This window comes from Kogia breviceps, chromosome X (assembly GCF_026419965.1).
Source record: "Kogia breviceps isolate mKogBre1 chromosome X, mKogBre1 haplotype 1, whole genome shotgun sequence".
Lineage (NCBI taxonomy): Eukaryota > Metazoa > Chordata > Mammalia > Artiodactyla > Physeteridae > Kogia > Kogia breviceps.
The window spans coordinates 134,566,274-134,591,061 of NC_081330.1; the positions used below are offsets into that span (position 1 = coordinate 134,566,274).

Sequence of the window (24,788 nt, forward strand, 5' to 3'; positions counted from 1 at the left end):
GCTCCCTCGCTGCCCCCCACTACCCACAACACAGGGGACGCCTCACCTGCTGGACTGGGGACCTGCAGACGGTTCTGGCTTCCCCGCCGACCACGGAGGTGCTGGCCGGGGGCTCCAGGGGGCGCTCGTCCCCACGGGCAGCTCCGCAGTGGCAGGAGTGGTCAGCCGCGGTGGCACGGCAGGGCTGCTGCTTCCCCCGGAGGCCGCACCCTGTTCTGAGGACGCCCGCCTCTCACCCCCGCTGCCCCCCGCCTCCCCACAGACGCCTTGGGGGCGGCAACGGGTTGTCGACAGGCTCCGCGTCCCCCTCCCCAAAGGCCTCCACACCCTCGGGGATGGAGTCCCACAGGTGGGCGAGCCTGCAGCAACAGGGTACCTGGATGCGGACGGGGTAGGGGACCCCCCAGGAGCCCACCTGTGCCCCATCCCCACGCTCATACACAAAAATAAACTCAAAATGGATTAGAGACCTACATGTAAGACCAGACAGTATAACACTCCTAGAGGAAAACATAGGAAGAACACTCTTTGACATAAATCACAGCAAGATCTTTTTTTTGTCCACCTCCTAGAGTAATGGAAATAAAAACACACAAATAGGACCTAATGAAACTTAAAAGTGCACAGCAAAGGCAACTACAAACAAGATGAAAAGACACCCCTCAGAATGAGAGAAAATATTTGCAAATGAATCAACGTACAAAGGATTAATCTCCAAAATATATAAACAGCTCATGCAGCTCAATATTAAAAAAACAAACAACCCCATCCAAAAATGGGCAGAAGATCTAAATAGACATTTCTCCAAAGAAGACGTACAGGTGGCCAAGAGGTACAGGAAAAGCTGCTCAGCATCAGTAATTATTAGAGAAATGCAAATCAAAACTACAATGAGGTATCACCTCACACCAGTTAGAATGGGCATCATCAGAAAATCTACAAACAACAAATGCTGGAGAGGGTGTGGAGAAAAGGGAACCTTCTTGCACTTTTGTTGGGAATGTAAATTGATACAGCCTCTATGGAGAACAGTATGGAGGTTCCTTAAAAAAACTAAAAATAGAATTACATACTACGATACAGCAATCCCACTCCTGGGCATATACCCAGAGAAAACCATAATTCAAAAAGACACATGCACCCCAATGTTTATTGCTGTGCTGTTTACAATGGCCAGGTCATGGAAGCAACCTAAATGTCCATCGACAGATGAATGGATAGAGAAGATGTGGTACATGTATACAATGGAATATTACTCAGCCATAAAAAGGAATGAAATTGTTATTTGTAGTGAGCTGGATGGACCTAGAGTCTATCACACAGAATGAAGTCAGAGAAAAACTGTACGCTAACACATATATATGGAATCTGACAAAAAGAAAATGGCTCTGAAGAACCTAGGGGCAGGACGGGAATAAAGATGCAGACGTAGAGAATGGACTTGAGGACACGGGGAGGGGGAAGGGTAAGCGGTGACGAAGTGAGAGAGTGGCATGGACATATATACACTAGCAAATGTAAAATAGACAGCTAGTGGGAAGCAGCCGCATAGCACAGGGAGATCAGCTCGGTGCTGTGTGACCACCTAGAGGGGTGGGATAGGGAGGGTGGGTGGGAGGGAGACGCAAGAGGGAGGAGATATGGGGACATACGTATATGTATAGCTGATTCACTTTGTTGTACAGCAGAAACTGACACACCATTGTAAAGGAATTATACACCAACAAAGATGTTTTTTAAGAAAAGCACAGAGTCTCACAGGAAGGAGACCCAGTGGGGGTTGTCAAAATCCCCTCCTGATGCCGAGTCTGGTGAGAATGACCCCCCTTGACCGGGCGTCGGGACCCCGTGAGGAAAGAGGAGGTGGCCCATCTGAGTCGGGGCTGCACTGAGCGAGTTACTCGCTGAACATGATGAGACATGAGGAATTAACGTACATACTACCTGTGTCCATTGATGGGTGAACAAAAAACCAAAACATGGTCCATCCACACAAAGGCATGTGATTCAGCCTAAAAAGGAAGGGAGTCCTCACAGGCTACAGCGTGGGTGACCCTGAGGGCGTTATGCTCAGTGACATAAGCCAGACCCCAAAGGACAAATACTGTGTGATTCCACTCACGCGAGGCCCCTGGGGCAGTCAGATGCACAGAGACAGATGAGAATGTCACCTTCCGTCGTTCTTGGGCTGTAAGTTGAACTTTGAACCAACACCCAGGGGTCCTGTGCAGAGGCTGAAAGCCCAGCCGCACAGGGTGCACAGTTGCCCTGTGTGCCCAGAGCCCAGCAGGAAGGGTGAGATGGGCCTGCCTGTTTACAGGACCGGCGTCCTACGGTCTCATGGGAAACCAGCTCGCTCGTCAGCGTCTCGTGAGACCTGCTCCGCACCGTGCCAAGCGGGCGAGACACACGGGTCAGGGACCACGGTGCTGCCTTCAGTTCACGCCCACTCATGGTAGCTGTCCAGCTGGAAAGGGCGGAGGCTCCAGGGGAGGGTCCCTCCCGCCTCCTCCAGCTTCTGGGGGCTCCAGGTGTCCCTGGGCTCGGGGCCGCCTCCCTCCCGTCTCTGCCTCTGTCTTCCCGGGGCTTCTCCTCTGTGTCTGGGTCTCCGCCCCCCATGTAAGCACGCAGTTACACAGGATTGGGACCACCCTAAGGCCCCTGTCTCTCCTAGTTACACGACCAGGCCCTCCTTCCAAATGAGGTCATGTCCTGAGCCCCTGGGGTCAGGACGTGGCTGTCTCTTTCCCTGGGGAGTACACAATCCCCCTTCAGTCTGAGATAACTGTACTGTTGCCCAGGAAACAAGCAAGCCCCCTACCTCAGGCAGCCCCTCGAAGAGGTCTGAGCCCGCCTGGTCTCCTGGAAACTGACTGGGCAGGGGAGTGCGGCTCAGGCCCCGCGTGCGAAGGACACCAGGAAGCGCCCGTGTGAGGCTCCCCTTCGCAGCGGCAGCACTGGACCAGCCGATGAGGCCCAGCAGGGCAACCCCGAGCTCCTTAGAGGGCTCGACCCACGTGGGCTGGGGGCGACAGGCAGCGGTGAGCACACCTGTGAATGTGAACGGTTAGGTACCCGTGACGAGACATTGGGTCTGAGCACAGGGCACCGAACACCCCATGTGGGGTCGGGCGAGGGGACACGGTCTGCAGGCGGGACCTCAGCCAGGGTCTCTGACCCTCCCTGGGCCCCGAGGGGAGCATCTCAGCCTCCAGCCTCCACGGGGGCTTCCCTGTGCTTCTCCCTGCCACAGCCTGATGGCCGGGCTCCTTGACCTGCCACCATGGCCGTGAACCACCAGCGTCCAGGGATGCCCGCATGCGTGCCTGGAGGGGTGGAGACCTGTCCCCCAACCCTGTCTGCAGGGTTACAGGGCACCCATCACCCCAGCCGTCAGGACCCAGGATGGAGACAGGGAACTCAGGCCAGCGACCAGGGACAGAAGTCCCATGGGATGAGTGAGACCACAAAACGCAGGCAGGGAACCGCTCTCCCTGCACTTCCGGAGAGGGCACAGCCTAGTGGCCTGGCAGGAGGGGTCGAGACCACCGCAGCCTCGCGGGGCCACAGAGCGTGGAATCGTGACGGAACCCAGGGGTCATGCCTGGAGATGGCACCACCTGGGGGTACGGTCACACAGCAGAAACCAGGGGTCACATGGGGACACAGCTGCCCGACAAGACTGTGGCCAATGTCCACGGGCTACGGCGCTGAGCCCAGGTGGCTCCCTGCCACCAGCAACCTCCTTGCGACAGGCCCCTGATCTTGCCTGAACGAAGCGCTGCTGACTCGAGTACACGGAAGGGACCTCACCTCAGCCGCATGCTCCCAAGTGTCTTCAGGAAAATAAAATGACAAGTGTACACACACACACACACACACACACACACACACGTTAAAATGATGCACGTATGTATGATAATTAACCTGGGGAATCGGGGGGAAGGGTATATGCTCACTTTTTCTACTAATTTTGCAACTCTTCTGTGAGTCTGAAATGATTTCAAAGAAAACAAAGGAGCTCGAGGTTGTAACGGGACCCAGTCTATGACATTCCCTGGGCCTCCTGGCTGTCTCCCGCCGTTGTGATGGAGGAGTGCAGGAGACTAGCCACAAAAGGACCAGCCACCAGAACTTACACATTCGTGATTTCCGTGTTGGGAGTTTTAATTCCGCCTCTCCTTCTATCCACGGGGAGATGGCCCCCAGGAACGACCACCTGTCCGGGGCTCCACTGGCAGCCCTGGGTCGAGATTCTAAGACGTCACCCGTTTTCTTTAAGGCTGAAAATCTCCATCTCAATTTAAACTTGTAATTCTGCACAGCCTGATCACAGTTGCCAGGCTGTGTACACGACAGGTCCTGGCCTCAAAGGTTCCTTTTCACCCTCTACACCCATTCCTAAATGGAAATTGTGTCTGCAACCCCGTTTCAGGCCACACGTCTCCACGTCCCTCTGGGGTCTCCCTCCTTCTCTATGTTACAGTGATGTGGTTGAACATCGTCTCCTGAAACAAGAGGATATGACTGATTACAGTCTGAATGGGAGGGGCGCTCCTTTGGAATCAGCCCGCCTCCCACTCTCTGTGATGCCGTGGACTCTGCTATCATGAGCCAAGCTCCACCTGCCAGCCGGATTCGGACCCTCAGGGCAGGGCCTGAGCCCCCTACCATGACTCACACCCTCAAGGCTGCACTCAGGCTACCATCGCAGACTTTGGAACACCCCCTTGTCCTATTGGGAAGCCCCGACCAGCATTTGGGACCCCTGAAGGAGGACAGCATCGGACACTCATGGCAAAGTCAGGGGCCCCTGGGGATGGGCTTGGACTCCCATGGCAGGGTCTGGGACCCAAAGGGCGGCACTCCAACCCCCCAAAGCAGAGCCTGGGAATGCACTGTCACAGACTTGGGCCTGCAAGGCAAGGCTGGGGACTCCCAGGGCTGCACTCAGATCCCGTAAGGCAGGGTCTGGGATCGCCAAGGATGGAGTGGAACCCCCAAGATAGGGTTCGAGACCTCCAGGGATAGGATGGGACCCCCCAAAGCAGGGTTCATGATCCCTGGAGTCCCACTAGGATCCCCCACCCCCGCCAGCAAGGAAGGGTCTTGGGCCCCAGGGCTGCATTCCCACACTTGGGCTATCAACGCTGACTTCATCCCACCAGGGCCAGACAGGAGACTCCAAGGCCAAGTTTGTGACCTCTGGGCCAGACACACAGCCCCAAGGCAGAGTTTAGGATCCACTGCAACTTGCCTGGACTCCCAGGACCACAGTCAAGCTACCACCATAGAATTCAGATCCCCGGACTGGATTTGAAACCCCCAAGCAGTGTTTGCAATACCCGTCCAGTCCAGACCCCAAGGTAAAGTCCGGAACCTCCAGGGATGGGACTGGATCCCCAAGGCAGGGTCTAGGACCCCCGGAGCCGCATTCGGACCCCTAAGGTAGGATCCGGGACCCCTCCCTAAGGCATGGTCTGAAACCCAGGCTGAACCAGGACCCGTAAGGCAGAGTTCCGGGCCCTCAGGGCTGCACTCAGACTCCCCCTAAGGCAGGGTCTAGGACCCGGGTCCGCATTTGTACGCCTAGGGCAGGGCCTGGGACCCTCAGAAATGCACTTGAACCCCCAAGGCAGGATCTGGGACACCTGTGACACAGAGCCCTAAGGCAGGAACTGGGACCCCAGGGCTGCACTCGGACCATCAAGGCAGCGTTTGGGACTCTCGGGGCCGCCCTCGGACCCCCACCAACGCAGGGTCTGGGATCCCTGGAGCCACACTCGGATCCATCAAGGCAGAGTTCGGGGTTCCGGAGGACGGAATTGATCCCCAGGACCGGACCTCGACACTGCACGGAGGCCTGACCGGGGCGAGGGGAGGTGGCGAGCGTGGGGGAGCGCCCACCGGGTTGGGTGCCCGGCCTGGTCCTCCTCCGGCACTACCTGCCTTGGGAGGTCGCCTCGAGCATCCGCGGCAGAGAGAATCGAAACCCTAGGGTGCGGCGTCCCAGACGGGCCTCCCAGCCCGGACCGCGCGCACCAATCAGGCGGCGGCGAGCACGTGACCCTGACGGCCAATGGGCAGCATGCACGGGAGCACGCCCCCAAGGCCCCGCCCCGTTGCGTAGGAGCGCTTGCGGCATGTGGACCCTGCGAGCCGCCGTCCGCCCGGCGTCCCAGCTCTTTCGCGTGGTTAGCGGCTGCGGGGCTCCGAGGGTCGCGCCGCCGCTGCCGCCGTGCCCCGAGCGCGCGCTCGCCGCCTTCCGCGGGGGCCTGGGGGGCCCGGAGGGGCGAGGGGTTGGGGGGAGGGGCCCACGTGCAGATGGCCGGGGAAGTCGGACTGGAGGAAAGGAGGATGAGGAAGAACCAGAAGATGCGGAGGAGGAAGAGGAGGAGGAGCTGCTGAGGAGGGACCCTTTGCTGCCAGCGGGGACCCAGCGCGTGTGCTTGGTTCACCCTGACGTCAAGTGGGGACCCGGGAAGCCTCAGGGGACCCGAGGTGACCGGGACTGTGGCCGCGGACTCGGGCGGCGGGTGGGGGGGGAGTCGTGAAGATCGCCAAGGCCCGGAACTTAAAGGGCGGAGATGCCGGGGGCGGTTTTCCAGGTGTGGCGTTCTGGGCAAAGACGCCGAAGGGCGGGGCTTCTGAATGGCTGGGCTGAAGGGGCGTGCTTTTGAGGGGCGTGACTGAGGGCTGGAGCCCATAGGGCGGGGCTTCTGGGAGCGGGACTCGGAGAGCTGGAGCTCGTAGGGCGGGGACGCGGGGGCGGGGCTCCTGAGTGGCCGGGCTGAAGGGGCGGGGCTTATGGCGGCGTGACTCCGAGGGCTGGGACCCCTAGAGCCGGGCTTATGGGGCGGGGACTCGGAGGCTGGACCACCCCCACCCGACCCGGTCCCGGCAGCCGCACCCCTGCAGCGGGCCTGGAAATCCTAATTCTGGGCTGGGGCGCCTTCCCCGGTGCACATAGGGGGTCCGGAGCTCCTTCCCCTCTCGGACGCGCCCCAGGTTGTCGCTCGGCCCTGCTGCCCCGCGCAGCCTCCCCATCTGTAAAGGAAGAGAATCCAACAACTAACGCCGGTTTGCACGGGGTGTGTCCCTAAGCTTTAAGCCTTTATTGACCCGCTTTCACTGTGTATCATTGAGTACTACGCCCAAAGGTTGTACACAAGCGTGTTCACACGCCCTTTGTAGCAGAAACCCTGAACCCGGCTGAGCCCCTGAGACGCCTGGGACCTGCCTCCATGGCCCTAGGCCATCGGCAACCCCACTGTGCCCGCCCCGGTCGGGCTGGGGGGACAGCAGACACGTCGGGCAGGAGCCCGCCGCCTGACCTGAGTGCTGTGTTCAGAACCCAGCAGAAAGGCGGACGGACGGGGACGGGGCCGTTTCACCAGGGTGGTCCTGGATGGCCTGGGGAGACGGACCCCGCGGATGAATAGGGACAGTATCCAGGGTTAGGGCTCTTGAGGGAGCACGTCCTGGGCCCTCCTGGGACCGCTGCCCCTCGGCTGTTTAGGGGCTTGTCAGAGCCAAGTCACTGCAGTGGTGCAGCCATGCAAGGAGTCAGGTCATCACAGGAACTCTGGGTTTCAGCAGAGCAGTGACCCGATAGTGGGGCGGGGGCGTGGCATTCTCCTTATTCCTTTCCTCCTCTTAGACCTTTATTGAGATACAGTTCGCAGAGCATAGGATTAACCACTTTGAAGGGTACTACCACTCAGAGGCAACTAGTACGTTCACAGTCTTGTGTAGCCACCACCCCTGTCTGGTTCCACAACATTCTCATCTCCCTGGAAGGAGACCCTGTACCCTCAGTAGTACGCCTCCCCCTTGCTTCTCCCCCACCCCACCCCTGGCAACCAGGAATCGGCCTTCTGTCCCCGTGGATTTGCCTGTCCTGGACACTTCACATGAGTGATCTGTGGTCTCTTGTGTCTGGCTTCTCTCACTGAGCACCATGTTTCTGAGGCAAACATACGTATGTTGTAGCCTGTGTCAGTAATTCATTCCTTTGTTTTCTTAAAAACTTTTTTTAGGGCTTCGCTGGTGGCGCAGTGGTTGGGAGTCCGCCTGCCGATGCAGGGGACACGCGTTCGTGCCCCGGTCCGGGAGGATCCCACGTGCCGCGGAGCGGCGGGGCCCGTGAGCCGTGGCCGCTGAGCCTGCGCTTCCGGAGCCTGTGCTCCGCCACGGGAGAGGCCACAACAGTGAGAGGCCTTCATACCGCGAAAAAAAGAAAAACTTGTTTTTAGGGTGCTTTTAGTTTCACAGCAAAATTGAGAGGAACGTATGGAGATTTTTCACATATACTCGCTGCCCTCACCAGTGGATGGCCTCTGCCGTTTTCAGTATCCCCACCAGACGGTGAATTTGTTATAACTGGCGAGCCTACGTTGACATAACATCGTCACCCCAAGTCCACGGTTTACGTTAATTAGGGTTCATTCCTGGTCTTGTACATTCTGTGGGTCTGGGCAAAGGTATGATAACATGTATCCAACATTATAGCATCATACAGAGTAGTCTCCCTGCCCTAAAAATCCTCTGTGCTCACCTATTAATCTCTTCCTCACCGTCCTAAACCCCTGACAACCACTGGGCCTTTTACTGTAGCTCCATTGTTGTGCCTTTTCCAGAGTGTCCTAGAGTTGGAATCACACAGTCTGTAGCCTTTTCTCACTGGCTTATTTCACTCAGTCGTATGCATTTAAGGTTCCTCCATGTCTTTTCATGACCAGACAGCTCATTTCATTTTAGCTCTGAATAATATTCTATTGTCTGGATGGACCGCAGTTTATTTATCTAGTCACGTACTAAAGGACATCTTTGTTGCTTCCGTTTTGGCAATTATGAGTGAAACTGCTATAACCATCGATGTGCAGGCTTTTGTGTGGATGTAAGTTTTCAAATCCTTTGGGTAAATACCAAGGAGAATGACTGCCGGATTGTATGGTAAGAGTACGTTTAGCTTTATAAGAACTGCCAACAGGGCTTCCCTGGTGGCGCAGTGGTTGAGAGTCCGCCTGCCGATTCAGGGGACACGGTTTCGTGCCCCGGTCCGGGAAGATCCCACATGCCGCGGAGCGGCTGGGCCCGTGAGCCGTGGCCGCTGCGCCTGCGCGTCCGGAGCCTGTGCTCTGCAACGGGAGAAGCCACAACAGTGGAAGGCCGGCCCCGCGTACCACACACACAAAAAAAACTTATTAAAAAAATGAACTGCCAAACCATCTTCCAAACTGGCCGTACCATTTTGCCTCCCTCCCAGCCTTGAGTGGGAAGGATGCTCCACACGCTTTGTCAGCATGTCGTGTGGTCAGGATTGTGGGTTTTGGCTCTTCTAATAGGTGTGTAGTGGTGTCTCATTGCTGTTTCAGTTTGCATTTCGCTGATGACAGAGGATGTGGAGCATCTTGTCATATGTTCATTTGCCATCTGTCTATCTTTTTGGTGAGGTGTCTGTTAAGGTCTCTGGCCCATTTTTTAGTAAGTTGTTTTCTTATTGCTGAACTTTAAGAATTGTGTTGATATTTTGGATACCAGTGCTTATGGATGTGTTGTTTGCGCATATTTTCTCCCAGGTCTGTGGCTTAACTTCTGAGTCCGCTGATGACATCTTTTGCAGAGCAGACGTTTTTAATTTTCCGTGTTGTCATATGCTCAAACTCCAGGATCCTTTCTCTGCCAAGTCCAGTCTACCAGCAGGCCCATGAGAGGCACTCCTCACTTCTGCTAGAGCGCTTGTGATCTCTAGCAGTTCTTTTTGGTTCTTTCTTGGGATTTCCATCTCTCTGCTTGCCTCGCCCGTCCGTTCTTGCATGCTGTCTACTAAATCCATTAGAGCCCTTGGCATGTCAGTCATAGTTGTTTTAAATTCCTGGTGCAGTAATTCCAACATCCCTGCCACGTCTGGTTCTGATGCTTGCTCTGTCTCTTCAGATTGCCTTTTGGTGCGCCTGGTACTTTTTTCTTGATAGCTGGACGTGATGCACAAGGTGAAAGGAACTGCTGTAAATAGACCTTAGTGGTGAGGGGCTGATGTGTGGCGGAGGGGAAGCTTCCTGTGGTCCTGGGATCAGAGCTTGGTTTCTTATGGTGCTTGTGCCCCTGGGCCGTGACCTGCACAAGTGCTTCTCCATTTCCATCCCCACCGAATCCTAACCCTGGCCTTTGGGGTGGGGTTGTGGGGTGCCAGAGCCCCAGGGAGGCAGCTGTGGGAGTGGGCAGAGGGGCAGCCCAGCAGGAGGGAGGCCCCTGGCACCCACGCAGGCACTCACCAAGGAGCTGCGGACGTGGCCCCTGGGATCAGGACAGACAGCACCTGCAGGGATTACTTCTGGGTCAGACCTGGAGTTGAAGGACGGAGGTCAGGCGTGACCAAGCACCTGCTGGCCTGAGCAAACCAGCAGGTGGAGGAGGTGGGACAAGCTGGCGGGCCCGTGGGGACTCACACCAAGAAGACTCTGCCTCCCCTTGGCCCAGAGAATGGGGGGACCCTGCCCCCCGTGTCCCAGAGGGTGGGGACCCCCGCACAGCCCAGAGGATGAGGACCACGGCCCAGAGAATGGGGGGGCCCTGCTCTGTGGCCTCAGACCCGGCCTGTGCCCACTCCCCAGCCTCTGGCCTGTGTCCTTGCTGTGCCCTGAGGAGGGTCAGGGGACCGCAGAGACAGCAGCACCCAGGTGTCCGGGGAGCGGGGACAGCGAAGCAGCGGCGCCTCACAGGGGCCGCGGCTCTGAGAACGGGGCGGGGGCGCGGGATCGGGGCCGGCCTCCCGTGGGGCTTGGGTCACGCGCTCCACATTCACAGAGAACACGCCCGGGGCCCCGCAGGGCTGTTCTCCAGGCCACCGCCCCTCCAGACTTGAGTCAGCCCCGTGCACCCCATCAGCGCCCAGCCCCGGGCGTCACTGCCCACCTGCCTCCTGTCCCTCAGGGGAGAGTCTTGGCTGCCCCGTACCCCCTTCCACTCGGGAAGGGCCATCAGAAGGAAAGCCTAGGGCGGGGTGGCTCCCGAAAGCCCTCCGTCTACGGCCTGTGCCCTCAGTGTCCTGGGCTCCTGCCCTGGGTGGGCCCTGCCTCTCCCGCCGCGCGCGCGTACACGCACGCACACACACGCATTCCACCGCCCCCCCGCCCCGACTGTTCATGGCCGGGGCCCTGGGTGGGCGCTTCCTTTCTTGGGGCCGGCTCGGCAAGGGCAGCCACTGGGGCCAGGCTAAGACCAGGCTGGGCTCACCCAGGACAGGTCATCCACGGGGACTCAGCCCACCCCGCAGGCAGGGCGGCATGTTCTGTGGGCCCTTGGGAGCCTCACAGGGGATGCTGTCCAGTGAGTCACAAGAGACAATGAGTCCCCACGGAGCAAACGTCCCAGATTCCACGCGGGGGGCGGCCATCCCCGCGTCCCTGCTCAGCTCAGGGCCCTCCTCCCGTCCCCGGTCCTGTGTCCACCCTTCCTGATCACCTGCTCAGAAGAACAGAGCTGCATTTCGAGCAAATGCTGATTGGGGCGCTTTCTCGGGACCGAGAAAGGCAGGAAGCACGGGAAGCCGCCCCAGCCTGGGGCACGTGGCCCGGGGCCCTGGGCGGGGCTGAGCCAGCCGGAAACGACCCTCACACTGGCCTGTCTCCCCGCACAGCTGAGTGGCAGGTGGTGGAGGCACAAGCGCTGGTGCGCACGCTGGACGGCTGGTCGGTGGTGGACACGATGGTGGTGCCCAGCAAAACGCCCGGCAGGAAGCTCACGTTCGGCAGAGGGACCCTGGGGCGCCTGACAGGTGCGTGCAGCACACGTGTCCCCGTCACCCTCGCAGAACCAGCCGGCACGGCCGTCCCTCTGGGCCTCACAGGAACTTGGATCACACGGCAAAAGCCACCACGCCCGCGTCAGAATTCAAACGGGGCCCCAGGACACAGGCGGGACCTTTAAGAGTCGCGCGCACCCCAGCCCCAGCCCAGCCCACCCCCTCCCCTCCCCAGCGCCCTGCGGAGGGGATCCTGCGTGTGACCCCTGCCCTCCATGGACCCCGACGTCCCCGCCCCAAACCCATGTCTAGCTCACAGCTCAGAGCAGGAGACATGCCAAGGGGGGAGCTCACCGCCCATCTGTGTCTAACGGGCATTCAGTCCCCACGGGGTCATGGGACCCCCATGGGTGGGAGATCTACTCCCCTGAAGATGGACCCGGTCCGGTCCTCCCCGACCCCCGACCCACACTTGACAAATACTGTGCTCAGAGACTCAGGGTGTCCGGGGAACACGGCCAAAGTGCAGGGTCCCCAGACAGACATCATGGGTGTGCAGACCTCTGAGAGGCCATCCTCTTTTCCTAGAGAGGATCAGAGGGTCCCCGGAAATCACCGCCGTCTTCCTGAATGTGGAGAGGATGGCTGCAGCCACCAAGGTACCTCAGAAGCTCGCTGTTTCCTGCCCACGGCGGCTGAGGGCGCGGGTCAGTGTCCCCGTGAGGACACAGGTCTCGACGGGCCTGTGGTGACCACAGGTCCCCTCCCTTGCGCTCCGTCTTCTAGAAAGAACTGGAAGCCGCCTGGGGTGTGCGGGTGTTCGACCGATTCACGGTGGTCCTTCATGTTTTCCGCTGCCACGCCCGCACCAAGGAGGCCCGGCTGCAGGTGGCGCTGGCCGAGCTTCCCCTGCTCAGGTACCTGCAGAGCCCGGGCTCGGGGCCGACGGAACCCCCCTTGGGCCCCTTCTTGCTTTCCCATACCGGCCTGTAGCCAGGGTGGTGAGGGTGGAATGTAGCCAGTGGGGACGTATCCAAGCAGCACAGCTGCCAGCGCACGTGGCCCACAAGGAGCGCCACCCAGCAAGGGGCCCTCCGTCCCCGCCCGTGAAGGCCCACGCGGCGGGGAGGCCCCCAGCGAGCCCGTTCTTTCTGTGTAGATGCCCACTCCCCACCCAGGGCTCCGTCCCAGCCCCCCACGGGCGTGTGCTCCCGCCTCCTGAGCCGACCCATTTCCACGCCAGGTCCCACGTGCAAAGCGACGTTGCCCACCTGGGCGGACGAGGAGGGGACTCTCGCCGCACCGTGGGGTCAGGTACCGTGTCTGACGTCTTGTCACCGGGTGCTCAGAGTGGGGGATGTCGCGGCCACCACCCCTACAAAGGGGACGGCGTCCCTCAGAGGTCCTGATGGGGCCTCATCCGTGCTTATAGTCAAAGGAGGCTATCAAGGTGTTTCCCTGGTGCGGCCGTAACGAAGGACCACAAACCGCTGTCTTAAAACCACAAACATTCATCCTCCCTGAATCCTGCAGACCAGATCAAGGAGTTATAAGGGCTGGTTCCTTCTGGAGGCTCCAGGGGAGGGTCCTTCCCGCCCCTTCCTGCTTCTGGGGGCTCCAGGCGTCCCTGGGCTTGTCTCTGCCTCTGTCTTCCCAGGGCTTCTCCCCTGTGTCTGGGTCTCTCCCATTCTGTCTCTTAGAAGGGCCCTGTCATTGGATGTAGGGCCACCCTCATCCAGGAGGCCACCTCATCTCAGACCCTTCCCTGCATCACATCTGCAGAGACCCTGTTTCTTAGTAAGGCCCCATTTGTAGGTCCTGGGGGGTCAGGGAGTGGACACAGCTTTGGGGCACCACTCAGCCCGCTGTGGGTGTCATGGGGGCGCTTCTGAGGCTCTCCCCTTGGCCTCTTCCTCCAGGCTAAAGGGGAGCCCAGGTGACCTCAGAGGGCAGAAGTGCTAGGCCGCCTCGCGCTGGGCAGAGCTGTCTCAGCACAGAAGGTGTTGGGGCCCAGGGTGCGGGGGAGCAGGCTGGTGGGGGGGGGTCCCTGCAGCCCCAAGAGTGAGCCTGTCCACGCCCCCCACAGGCACCCCCGTGGCTCTTGGCCCTTTTGTGTCTGCTCACTGACTCACCACCTTGCGTGTTTCTAGGAGAGTCTTTCCTGCAGGTGCAACGGCGCCTCCTGAAAGAGAAGGAAGCGAAGATTCGGAAGGCCCTGGACAGACTGCGCAGGAAGAGGCTTCTCCTGGGGCAGCAGCGGAGGCGGCGGGAGTTCCCCGTGGTCGCCGTGGTCGGATACACAAACTGCGGTGAGGAGCGGGCCGGGGGGGGGGGGTGCTGGGCGGCTGCACGCTGGGAGAACCCGCTTGCCAAGCCGGCGGGATGGAGCATTCGCAGAGGGCTGTCCCAGAGCGAGGAGGACTGGACTCGGGCCCCATCCCTGCGCGTCCCGGGCCGCGGCGGCCCCCGTGTGCCTGCTGCGGGCTGACGCCCCGCTTAGGGGATGTCTTCCAAACTCTGAGACCGAGGAAGTAGTGACAGTTTGAGGTCCACTGAGAGCGGACCGGATCCTCCAGGGATAGAGTGGTTCAGATGTCACCGAGGAAAGCTTCACAGGCTCTTCTCAGCTGTGTCTGCACGAGCACGTCAAGTGGGCTCCACGTGGGGAACAGAGTGTAGGGCGGCCTTTAAGGTCCCGGGTGCCCCGAGATAAGTGGAAAGCGCCCAGTTCCCTCCACCGTGGGGATTCAGGCCACAGCACTTGCCGGGCTCCCCTGAGGCCCGGCCCCTCCACTGCTCGGGAAGCACCGCCGTGACGGGCCCGTCCCTGTATTAGGCGCTCACGGTCTGCGTCCAGAGGAGGGAGGGAATGTCCCACAAACGTGCACGGGAAGCCATGGGGCGTCCAGGCTTGAAAAGTCATAAACGTCTACAGGTAAAACCCCCCGTGCCAGGAAATCCCAACTGCCCCTCCTGGCCGCCTTCTCCGAGGGTGGCGTGTCCGCCTCTGACTGTCAGCGGATCCAGTGAGTGTCGGCTTGATTCCGATCTCACGGACCGGGAGTTCGGGGCCCCGCCCTGAGCAGGGGCGTCCAGGCCGAGCCCCGCCATCCGCTTACTCGATGGCAGGAACCGTCCCCACCTCCTGGTGGACCATCGGCGGCAGAGGCGGAACCAGGGGGTATCCCTGGGCTGCACGGTTACTGCTGGTGCCCCTGAACCTGGGCTCGGGTGGGGGTGGTGTCCACGTTGTCAGGAGAGGCTGTGGAGGAGGGTGTTCTCCAGCTCCCCGGGTACACACAGCACTGTCTACGCCCCCGCTGCCTCTCTGCGCACACCGCGCCCCCCCCCCCCACTCCACCGTCCCCTCGCCTACACGGACAGCACAGCGCAGCTCGCCTGCTCCGCGGCACCAGCCCCCCGCCTGTGTGCACGCCTGCCCACCTCAGTGCACGTCGCCCCTGGCTGTGTCTACGCCGTCTCTCCCGGCTACGCCAGCACGCTTGCCCTGGCCCTGGGCCGCTTTACCCGGAAGCCTAGACCGTGGCAGCTGGGTCCTTGCACAGCCCACGCAGCGTCCCCCGGGTCCTGCGGAGAGTTCTGAGCGTGCAGAGCCTCCTGTCCCGGCCCAGCCTCCAGCGGCCGGCGGTCGGTGTGGGGCAGCCCCGAGGTCCCCGGTGGTCAGTGGGGGACCGGAGGGGCCTGAGACGCATGGTCCCCTTGTGCCCGACGTGCAGGCAAGACCACGTTGATCAAGGCCCTGACGGGCGACGCCGCCATCCAGCCCCAGGACCGGCTGTTCGCCACGCTGGACGTCACAGCCCATGCGGGGCGACTGCCCTCCCAGGTGACCGTCATCTACATGGACACCATTGGCTTCCTCTCCCAGCTGCCCCACGGCCTGGTCGAGTCCTTCTCGGCCACCATGGAGGATGTGGGCCATTCGGTGAGTGTGGAAGGCCAGGTCGCCTCAAATACCCACAAACGGGAGGCAGGTCCCCTCATCTCAGCACCGCGGGGCAGGGTCCCCTCATCACGGCAGCACGGGGCAGGGTCCCATTACGCAAAACTTCGCGATGACTGGATCTCCCCATCCCTGCCCCTCAGCGAGCTGTGCTCTGAGTGTCCGATTGTAAGTGCTGTAAAGGCTATGCTAATGAAGGAGGGGTTCTCTGCACCATTTGGCTGCACTGGGGCCCTGAGTCAGTGAACCCTGGCATTTACTCCGGGCACAGGGGCTGCGGAGCCCTCCATGTGACAGATGCCCCAGCACCTTCGAGGTCACAGCAGCTGAGCCTGAGGGCCACGTACAGCTGCCAGCACTGTCCTCAAACGTTTCTGAAAATCTAGAACTTCTGAACTGAAACACTGATTAAAAGAAAATTTAAGTTCATCAAAAAGACAACCCAGAAGCGAACCCCCCAAATCGTAAAGGGCACATCCTTCCTGTGGCAGAATTACCCTCAGCTGTAATTTCTCCTTTTCTCTCTTTTCTGAACTTTGCATAAGGTACCTGCCTGTAAAACGTGTGGAATAGGGGTGGAAGCCTTTGTAGGGCGTGAGCTTGGTTTCACAGAAAAGCGGATTGGCCCAGAGCCTCGAGCACAGCCCCCGCCGGGTGGGGGGTTGGTGACTGGGGCAACTGGCCGCACGCAGACACAGGGCCAGCACCTGCCGGGCGGAGACACGAGGGGGCCCCTCAGTCCGGGTGCACCTGGAGCGGCAGCCTGGCCCAGAATGAGGGTCCCTGGGGGGCTCCGTGCACGGCAGGGCGGCTCTGTGGTCTCAGGTCCCAGCCTCCCCCTTGGGGCACGAGCCTCCGTGGGACAGCCGCACCCACCGTGCACGGAGGGCGGTGCGCAGCCCCCATCCCCATCGTGGGCCTGGCGGGTCCTCCCGGGCGGGGCCAGGCACCGCTGGCCCTGAGCTCTCCGACCGCCCGGCCCGTCTGGTCCTCAGGATCTGATCGTCCACGTGCGAGACGTGAGCCACCCCGAGACAGAGCTGCAGAAGGCCAGCGTCCTGTCGGCCCTGCGGGCACTGCGGCTGCCGCGCCCGCTGCTGGACCGCGTGGTGGAAGTGGCCAACAAGGTGGACCTCGTGCCCGGGTGAGCGCCCCCCGCCCACGGCCGCCTCCCCGCTCTGCCCTCGGGCGTGCCCTGCCCCGCCTGCTGCGTGGAGCAGCGGGCCGCGGAGTGGGCTGCGCGCTTGGGCCCTCGCCCTCGCGCCCGGATCGCCCCCAGCCCCACGCACGTCTCGCTCTATCCACCCCTTCCGCTCACCTGGCAGCGGGGCCGCGTCCGAGCCCGGCACGATCCGAGCCCGGCACAGAGGGGCCTGCGGGCGGGGACTCCGCTCCGGCCCCCGTCGCTGAGCGGGCGGCCGCCCCTACAGGTACAGACCCGCCGAACCCGGCGCGGTGGCCGTGTCTGCGCTCCTGGGTCTCGGGCTGGAGGAGCTGAAAGCCAGGCTGGACAGAGCAGTTCTGAGAGCCGCGGGCAGACGGGTCCTCACGCTCCGAGTGGGGCTGGCGGGGCCGCAGCTGAGGTGCGTCGGGCCGGCCCGGCGGCGGGGTGGTCGCACCAGGTGCTGCGCGGGGCCTGGGGGGTCGCACCAGGCGCTGTCCGGGGCGGGGGGGCGGGGGGGCGGACCAGGTGCTGCGCGGAGCGGGGGGAGCGGGGGGTCACACCAGGCGCTGCGCGGGGCGGGAGGGGGCAGTTGCACCAGGCGCTGTGCAGGGTGCGGTAGGCGGGGTGTCGCACCAGGGGCTGGGCGGGGCGGGGAGGCGGGGTCGCATGAGGCACTGCGCGGGGCGGTCGGGGCGGGTGGTCGCAGCAGGCGCTGGGGGGGGCGGGGGGTGTCGCACGAGGCGCTGTGCAGGGCGCAGTAGGCGGGGGATCGCAGCAGGCGCTGCGCGGGGCGCGGTAGGAGTGGAGTCGCGCCAGGCGTTGCGCGGGGCGCGGTAGGAGGGGGGTCGCCCCAGGCGCTGCGCGGGCGGAGGGGTCGGGGGTCGCACCAGGCGCTGCGCGAGGCGAGGTGTCACAACAGGCGCTGCAGGGGTGGCGGGGTGTCGCACCAGGCGCTGAGCGGGGCGAGGTGGGGCGGACAAGGCGCTGTGCGGGGCGCGGTAGGAGGGGGGTCGCATCAGGCAGTGCGCGGGCGGGGGTGGCGGGGTGTCGCACTAGGCGCTGCGCTGGGCGGGGCCCTTGGCCTGGGCGGGGACGGCGGCGCCAGGTGGGGCCCGGATGCGAAGTGGGGCAGCCGCGTGCCCCGCAGCCGGTCAGCCTGCTCAGGCGGGGAGCAGGTGCCCGGCCGCTTACCCGAACGCCGGGGCCGTGGGCGATGCCACCCACCAGGAAGCGGGACGCCTCTCTGGGGGCTTCGGGGCTCCGTCGAGGCCGCCCGTTCCCAGCGAACGCATCTTCCTCCCAGCTGGCTGCATCAGGAGGCCACGGTGCAGGCGGTGGACGTGAGGCCTGAGGCCGGGGTGGCCGACGTCAAGGTCATCATAAGCGACTCAGCTTACGGCAGGTTCAGGAAGCTCTTTCCAGGGTGAAAGGACGCCCAAGGGTGGGGGTGGTCCCCGAGGACTGCGGGGGGCTCCCCGGGGGCCGGGGGGCTGCAGCGTTCCCGCCTCAGAGAGAAGCGGGCGTGCTGCGTGGGCCCTACACCCCCGTGGGCCTGGCGGGAGGGCCGGTGGGCCTGGGAGCTGGCGTCGACGGTGGGACTCCGAGCGGTTCCGGTTGAGCGTCAGGGGCGTCTGGAGAGCTGACATCCCGTCCAGGGTGCTTGAGCCCCGAGACAGTAAAAGCTGTGTGTGTGCTCGTGAGCCAGCCTTTCCGGTTCTTCCGTGCCGGCCGCCCGGCAGAAGCCCTGCGAAGGCTGGCCGTGAAGGAGGCAGGGCCGGCTTCCCCGTGCGCTCTGCGTCCGCGCGTTCACGGCTGCCAGTCCTCGCCCTTCCCCGCGGTGGCGTCGGGGGTATAATTAAAATGTCTCCCGACAGCCCGGCAAGCAGGAAGGATCTCCCCGTTTGCAGGCGCGGGCGGCCGGGACCAGCCATCACACACCCGTTTAGTTGTCTTTACCCAAAGGAAAACATACAAGTTCAGGCATCTTGTCGACAAGCAGGGAATCACATGCTGGGGCCAAAGTCCCCCACGGTGAGGCAGGACCCCTTCCCGATGTTCCCTTTCCAGAGGGGCTCCAGGGCCCCCAGACAGACTTTCCCGGGATGCAAACAGGCCGGGGGTCCTTCAGCTTAAAGAGATTCACACACATCTCAGGGAGACGGGACACTCTTCGCTGCAGGTTTTCTAAAGGGAAAGCGAATGAGAAGGGCGTTCCCTTGCCCTTTCGGCACCAGGAAAGGGTGTTTTCCTTACCTCTGTTCTCAGCTTTATAGAGGCGTTTCCTGAGTTGTCCCAGGCCCTCAGCACAGCTGGAAGAAGTCTCTGCGCTTCTCCTAAGCGTGTGGGTGCGGGGTGTGCGAGTGACCTTTCCTTGTTTTCTGAGACTCGGTTGTGCACCCGCGGCTCTACAGGGCCCCCCGCTCAGTCCTTGGTGCGCGCAGGCCTTTCACGCCTGCTTCTGTAACTGCCATCCTGTGCAGTTTCCGCCTGGGGCAGTGTGGCCGGCGGAATCGTGTCCCCTACAACGTCCACGTCCTAATTCCAGAGACACGCCCCCGCCCCCGAGGCACCCAGGTGAACCCACCAAACCCCCTCCCCGTGGGTCCCCGTGAACGGGAGGCCGAAGTGAGAGTCGGGGCAAGTGTGAGGACAGACTGGAGTTTGGGCACAGAGGAAACTGACTCTGCGCAGGGCCTGCTGTGAGGTGCAGAGAGGGTCCCGACCCCAGGAATCCGGGGGCTCCAGAGCTGGGAAAGGGACGAAACAGTCCTTCTTGGAGCCTCCAGAAGGCTGAGCCCTGCCAATCCTGGGCGTCCGCCTGGGGGGACCACGTGCGACTGCTGCTTGCGGGACGGGGACAATTCGTCAACCGCCATCTGGAGCCTGTGGCGGCGTGTATGGGACGCCGCGGGGGGGGGGAGGACCACCCGCATGGAATCATGGGGCACGGGACAGTCAGGATGCGAGCCCCTGAGCCCGCGTGCGCAGGACAGACTCCCCGATCCCCCTGAGAGGAGTTGGCTCCAGGGACCCCCGGGCCGAGTGCGGAGCGGCACCACGTCCTACGGCCCCATCCGCTCCTCTTGCACGGGGTGGAGGAGGAGGGGCTGCAGGGTGGCCCCTGGGAGCAGAGCCTCCTCTCCGAGGGAGGACCAGGCCAGGGGGTCAGCCAGCCAGGGCCTCACAACAGCTGCTCCGCTGGCCTGTCCCCTTCCTTCCGCTCAGCCCCTGGGCGTCTCATTCCTACAGGGTCCTTGAGGCAAGGGAGGCTTTTCACAGACCCTGGTGGGTGGGGAGCATCCAGGCTTCAGGGTCCAACCCACTCGTTTGCCAGGCTAGGGGTACCCACGTGGTCCCAGGGACCCCGTCAGCCATCCTCCCCGCCGGGGACCCCTGGGCTTGGCCTCCCAGCTCCAGCCTTCTGGGTCGAGTCTGGTCCGCCCCTAACTGGCTGTAGAGGGTCGGTTCTGGCCTCTGGCCCCCTCTCCTGGTGCCCCTCACCCACTTCCCGGGGTCCCCCCCACCCCCGGAAAGCCATTCCCCAAGGACTCAGGAGGCGAGCTCAGTCCACGGCTGCCCGGGACGCGGGCGAGGTGCTGCAAGGCCAGACACGCCCCCGCGGGAGCTGAGTGAGCGCACCCCAGGCAGGAGGACGAGGCGGGGCCTCACGGGGCCTGGGGGAGGGCAGGGGTCTCGGGGGGCCCTGAGGGGGCGATCAGGCTCCTGTAGCGAGGGAACAGGTGTAAGGCCACCCCTCCCCCCAGTACCCAGACCTTCCTAAGACCCTTCTGCAGGACGGTCTCCCCTCCCAAGCGGGGTCCACTGTGCCTCGGGGTGCCCAGGGCTCTGAGAACAGGCCCGGGTGTGTGGCAGGCTGTCATCACACGCACGGGGTGTACTCAGGCCCACACGGCCACGCTGCCTCTGAAGACATGACCCCGCACGGCTGCCTTCACCTCCGCGGCCGGCAGCCCGAGCTCCCAGCCTCGACTCGTCCGTCACATGCGAAAGTCTCAAAAACTCATCTTGAAAACGAACACAGAAGCTTCACTTAATATCCCCATGGGGAACTACAGATATTCCCAAATGCACACCTTTGATCCAGTGCTTAAGTTTATGATAAACAGGAGGAAGGGTGGTTTGATTTCTGAAAAACTCACCACGACATGAGAAAAGTGCTCCATCAACTTTGAGTTTCTAAGGACCCTCCCCGAGCGCTACCATGAAAGCCGTCAAGAACCTCTTGGTTGTTTGGTAACAAAAATCCACAAATGCAACTGACTTTAATGTCTTCGAGTCATTCTCTAGGGTTAAATGATCAATGTCGAACCATTCCTGGCCCAAATGCGAGGAAATCACGGTTGGATCCGGAGGGAGACACTGATCATTGAGTCGTAATTACCGTGCCCTGATCTCCACCCGATCCCCCAAGCGTGAGCTCCACGGGCCCACCGAGCAAGTTCAAGGCCGAGGTAGCCCCTGGGATGACCCGTGAGTGTCTTCTGCTGGGTTTCAGGCACCTTTGTTCAGTGAGGGATCCTGGTACCGAAAACAGGAGGAGAGTTTCGAGTGGAAAATGAGTACTTTGACCCCAAAGGGAACGCCTTCGAACGTGGATTCAATGGTCGTTTTCCACGCTATCCAGAGAACCTAGTCCCCAGAGTCCTTGCTTTACAGTAAGAGTGTTCCAGACCACGAGACACAGACTCCCCGGGTACCCTCTCAAGAGGGACGTGACATTAAAAGTATGGCTGGGGGTCCATCCTTTGGCTGAGACATGTACCCACGCGCTCTTTCTGTGCTCTCTGACTTCGTGAGACTCCTGGTCCTCAGAAAGTGAGGCAGAGGCCTCGTGGGCGATACCCATCCTCCCTCAGGACCAGGGGCAACACGGGGCCTCATTTCTACCTGGGGGGTTGGAGCTTACAGAGGCGCCTGAGCCAACACGGAGAGACGTGACCAGGCTGCCCAGAAGGGACGCCCCGCACGGCCGTGGGGGAAGCCGTTTGGGTCAGGCGGCAGGGCGCACGAGGCTACGGAGTGTCCATGGGAATGGCAGGCCGGTCGGCACTGACCCGTCTGATTGACTCCAGGGGCCCTGGCTGCAGGGATGGCCTCTGTCCGAGTCATGCATTGCTGTTCTTTGAGCACTTGCTTGGTTTCGGGTGCCAGTCCACGGCTTCCCTCCTTCGCAGGAGCCAGGACCTCGCTCTTGCCCTCGGGGCAGCCCTTGCTGGCCGCCAGGCCCCGCCGGCGTCTCCGTGGAATGTTCACCACCTGGAAATCGCGTGGCTAGTGTGTCTCCGTGGCGGCAGACGCCGGCCAATATGTTCCCAGGCTCCTCTCCGCGCCCCCTGTCCGCTGCGGGGCTCGGTCGAGCAGTGCTGTGCCGTGCGAAGGCGGGAGCTAAGTGCCGCGAGGGTGCCTCGGGGCCGGGGCGGACGGCCTCCCCGCGCCCCGGGACAAGCTCCGGCTTTGCGGCGGCAGCGCTGCGTCCTCGCTCCCGGCGCTCGGGATCCGCCCCGCTTCCGTTCGCGCCCGTCGTCTGGCGCCACCTGGCGGCCTCTTTTATATCGTCTCTTGCCTCTGGGGCTCTGGCGGCCTTCGCGACGCATGGGCGCGGCCTCGGCGGAGCGTGAAGCTCCCGGAGCTCCGGGAGTCCGCGCAGCTGGCGGCGACGGTCCTAGTCACGCGAGGGCGTGTGGGCGCGTCCCGCTCTCGCCTCAGGCTGGGCGTGCGGGCGCGTGCGGCGCGTGCAGGGCCGTGGTCCGCGCCGCGCTTCCGCCCGCATGCGTAGCCGCCTGCGCAACGTCCCAGTAGCCACCGGCGCCCGTTTGGCTGCGCGCAGCCGGCCTACGGTGGCCGGGCGCTGTGGGGAGGACAGGGAGCGTGTCCCGCGCCCAGACGCCTGTGGCGCGGGTGTCCTTCGTCAGCCCTATTAACTTCCGCACTCCCTCTACCCGTCCCGCTCCTGAGCAGAAGACTGGCCGGTATGTGCCGAGGCCCCTGCGGTGTGGCATGGACTCAGCGGCGGGCACGCTTGAGTCCCGGTGGCTGGGTTCCTTCTGGTAGTTTTTTCGGAGTCGCACTCAGGAGGGGGCGACGGCCCCGGGCCATGAGAGATACCTGGGTAGGGTGGCGCGGGGCTGGGTGTTGTCACTCTTGGGGCCCCGTCGTCAGAGATGCGTGAGCAGAATTTCCCCAAGTCCCCATGCAGAGACGTGGACGGACGGGTACCTGCCAACTTGTGCGAACTGGAGAGGGCGTACCCCGCCCGCTCTCTCCCTCATTCCTGCCGCCCCCCCCCCCAGCCCCCTTTGCTGCCACGCTACTTTGAGATGGCCGTGAGAGCTCTGGGGCTGGCAGTGACGGGGTAGTGCTGGGGACCAGTGGCTGGACTGAGGTGCCGGGGGCCCCCTGCAATTGGTGAATAGCCAGCCCCCATCGCTGGGTGTGGTAAGGTTTTCACCGTATGTGGGCGTTTTTGTGCTGCTCGAGAGGTGTGGTTTTCTTCAGTGCGTGTTGCCAGGGGCATTGGTCTTTCTGGACGTGCATAGTGCTCTGGTTTTGACCACGACTTTGCACCTTGCTCTCCCCTTGCTTCCTGAGCTGCCTGTCTGGCCGTGTGCATCGGCTCGTAGGTGTGTCCAGCTGACCCAATCCTACATCATACTCCACCTCTGGCCCCAGGGAACCCGAGGGCAGTGAGGCCATGCAGTGTGGGTCCTGTCCTCTGTGGTGGCTGTGATAAGCTCACCTCACAGGTGTCATGTCAGCGTGAGATGTAATATTCCCAGCATTGTTGAGCCCTGTCACGTGAGAAGAGGCGGCTGGTGAGGCTGAAGCAGGCTCTGCTGGTGACGGTCTCCCTGGGTCTCCCCTTTGGGGATTCCGTGCCCATGGATTGGTGGTTATGTCGTGCTCTCCAGGGCTGGGGCTGAGTTGAACAAGATGAGGGCTGGAAATTCAAAGCAAATGGGGCCGCTCTTGTCTTGCCCGTGGGGCCCTTGCCTCCCCCCCGCCCCCCGCCTGTTGGTGGTGTGTGGAACTCAGGAGCGGCGACTCTATCCCGACCTTATTCTCTTGTCCTTTGCTTCAGGGCATCAGTGTGGCTGTGGTCCTCTGATGCAACAGACACTTTTGTCACCTTCCTGGCGTGTCTCGCAAGTGGCCCTCCGTGCCCTGGGGAGAGCCGTCCCACCGCCCTGCTGCGTGCCTCCTTGGTGAGCGAGCATGTGTCACGTACTCTCTGTGGCGCCTCTGGAGTTGTACAGCTTGTCCCTCGGGAGCTGAAACCCAAGCAGTGCTGTCCCCTTTTCCCAGCAAAGCCCTTGTGTCACCGCTGTGGTGGTGTGTCCCGTGAGCAGCGTTCTTGGGCGCCTGGGTGGTCAGGGGGCGCGCCTGTCCCACTCTGGGGGCAAGTACCTCCTTGTGGTCCTCCCTACTGTGCTGGAGGGACTGAGGTTGCCAGGGGAATGCCACGGATACCTCTTTTTGCCAGGACTTGTGTGCAATAGTGGCTGGCTGGGCAGCACCGAGAGGGCCTCAGTCAGACTTCAGGGGAGACCCCTCCTGTGGCAGACAGGTGAGCGTGAGGCAGTGCAGACCTTTTCCAGTCCCCACCGCACCTGCTCAGGTGGGGCGTTTGCTTCCCCGTGCCACAAACGCCCCAGGTGCAGCCCAGTCCTGCCATGTCTCGAAGCGCTTCTGCTGGCCTGACGGGAGATGAGGCTGAGGGACAATGTGCCCCTGCTGAGCAGGTCTCCAGGGACCTGAGAGGGAGCCTCAGAGCGCTGGAGCCCCCGGCTGCTGCCCTTCCAAAGTCTGCAGCAGCCACTGGTGCGACTGCCACGGCCTGGGGGCAGAGCCCGCCGCCTTCCCGTGAGGTGTGTGCTGGCGCTGTGGCGGGGCGG

The 24,788-nt window shown here is 62.2% G+C and overlaps 1 protein-coding gene and 1 long non-coding RNA gene across 3 annotated transcripts; both read left to right on the top strand.

Moving 5' to 3' along the window:
* The first annotated feature begins 6,108 nt into the window (after positions 1-6,108).
* GTPBP6 (GTP binding protein 6 (putative)) lies at positions 6,109-18,575 on the top strand. Of its 2 annotated transcripts, none has more exons than XM_059050505.2 (10): positions 6,109-6,501; positions 11,642-11,779; positions 12,335-12,405; positions 12,533-12,663; positions 12,906-13,060; positions 13,897-14,055; positions 15,484-15,692; positions 16,706-16,854; positions 17,141-17,293; positions 18,179-18,575. In XM_059050505.2, the coding sequence occupies exons 1-10, from the start codon at positions 6,144-6,146 to the stop codon at positions 18,300-18,302; spliced, it is 1,647 nt and encodes a 548-aa protein (XP_058906488.1). In that variant the 5' UTR covers positions 6,109-6,143; the 3' UTR covers positions 18,303-18,575. The 2 variants fall into 2 exon arrangements, with proteins under 2 accessions (XP_058906488.1, XP_058906489.1); XM_059050506.2 differs by having other exon boundaries at positions 12,990-13,060.
* A 4,134-nt stretch (positions 18,576-22,709) lies between these two features.
* On the top strand, positions 22,710-24,426 carry LOC136793413 (uncharacterized). The gene is made up of 3 exons (XR_010838638.1): positions 22,710-22,865; positions 23,975-24,098; positions 24,377-24,426. It is a non-coding gene; the product is annotated as an uncharacterized lncRNA (long non-coding RNA).
* The last annotated feature ends 362 nt before the right edge of the window (positions 24,427-24,788 follow it).

What these genes read in the sequence shown, in the direction of transcription:
- GTPBP6 (XM_059050505.2), top strand. Translation starts at nt 6,144, where the DNA reads ATGTGGACCCTGCGAGCCGCCGTCCGCCCGGCGTCCCAGCTCTTTCGC. An exon ending in GCCGAGCTTCCCCTGCTCAG is followed by an intron (nt 12,664 to 12,905) that starts GTACCTGCAGAG and finishes CTTTCTGTGTAG; the next exon opens with ATGCCCACTCCCCACCCAGG. An exon ending in CTGGCGGGGCCGCAGCTGAG is followed by an intron (nt 17,294 to 18,178) that starts GTGCGTCGGGCC and finishes TCTTCCTCCCAG; the next exon opens with CTGGCTGCATCAGGAGGCCA.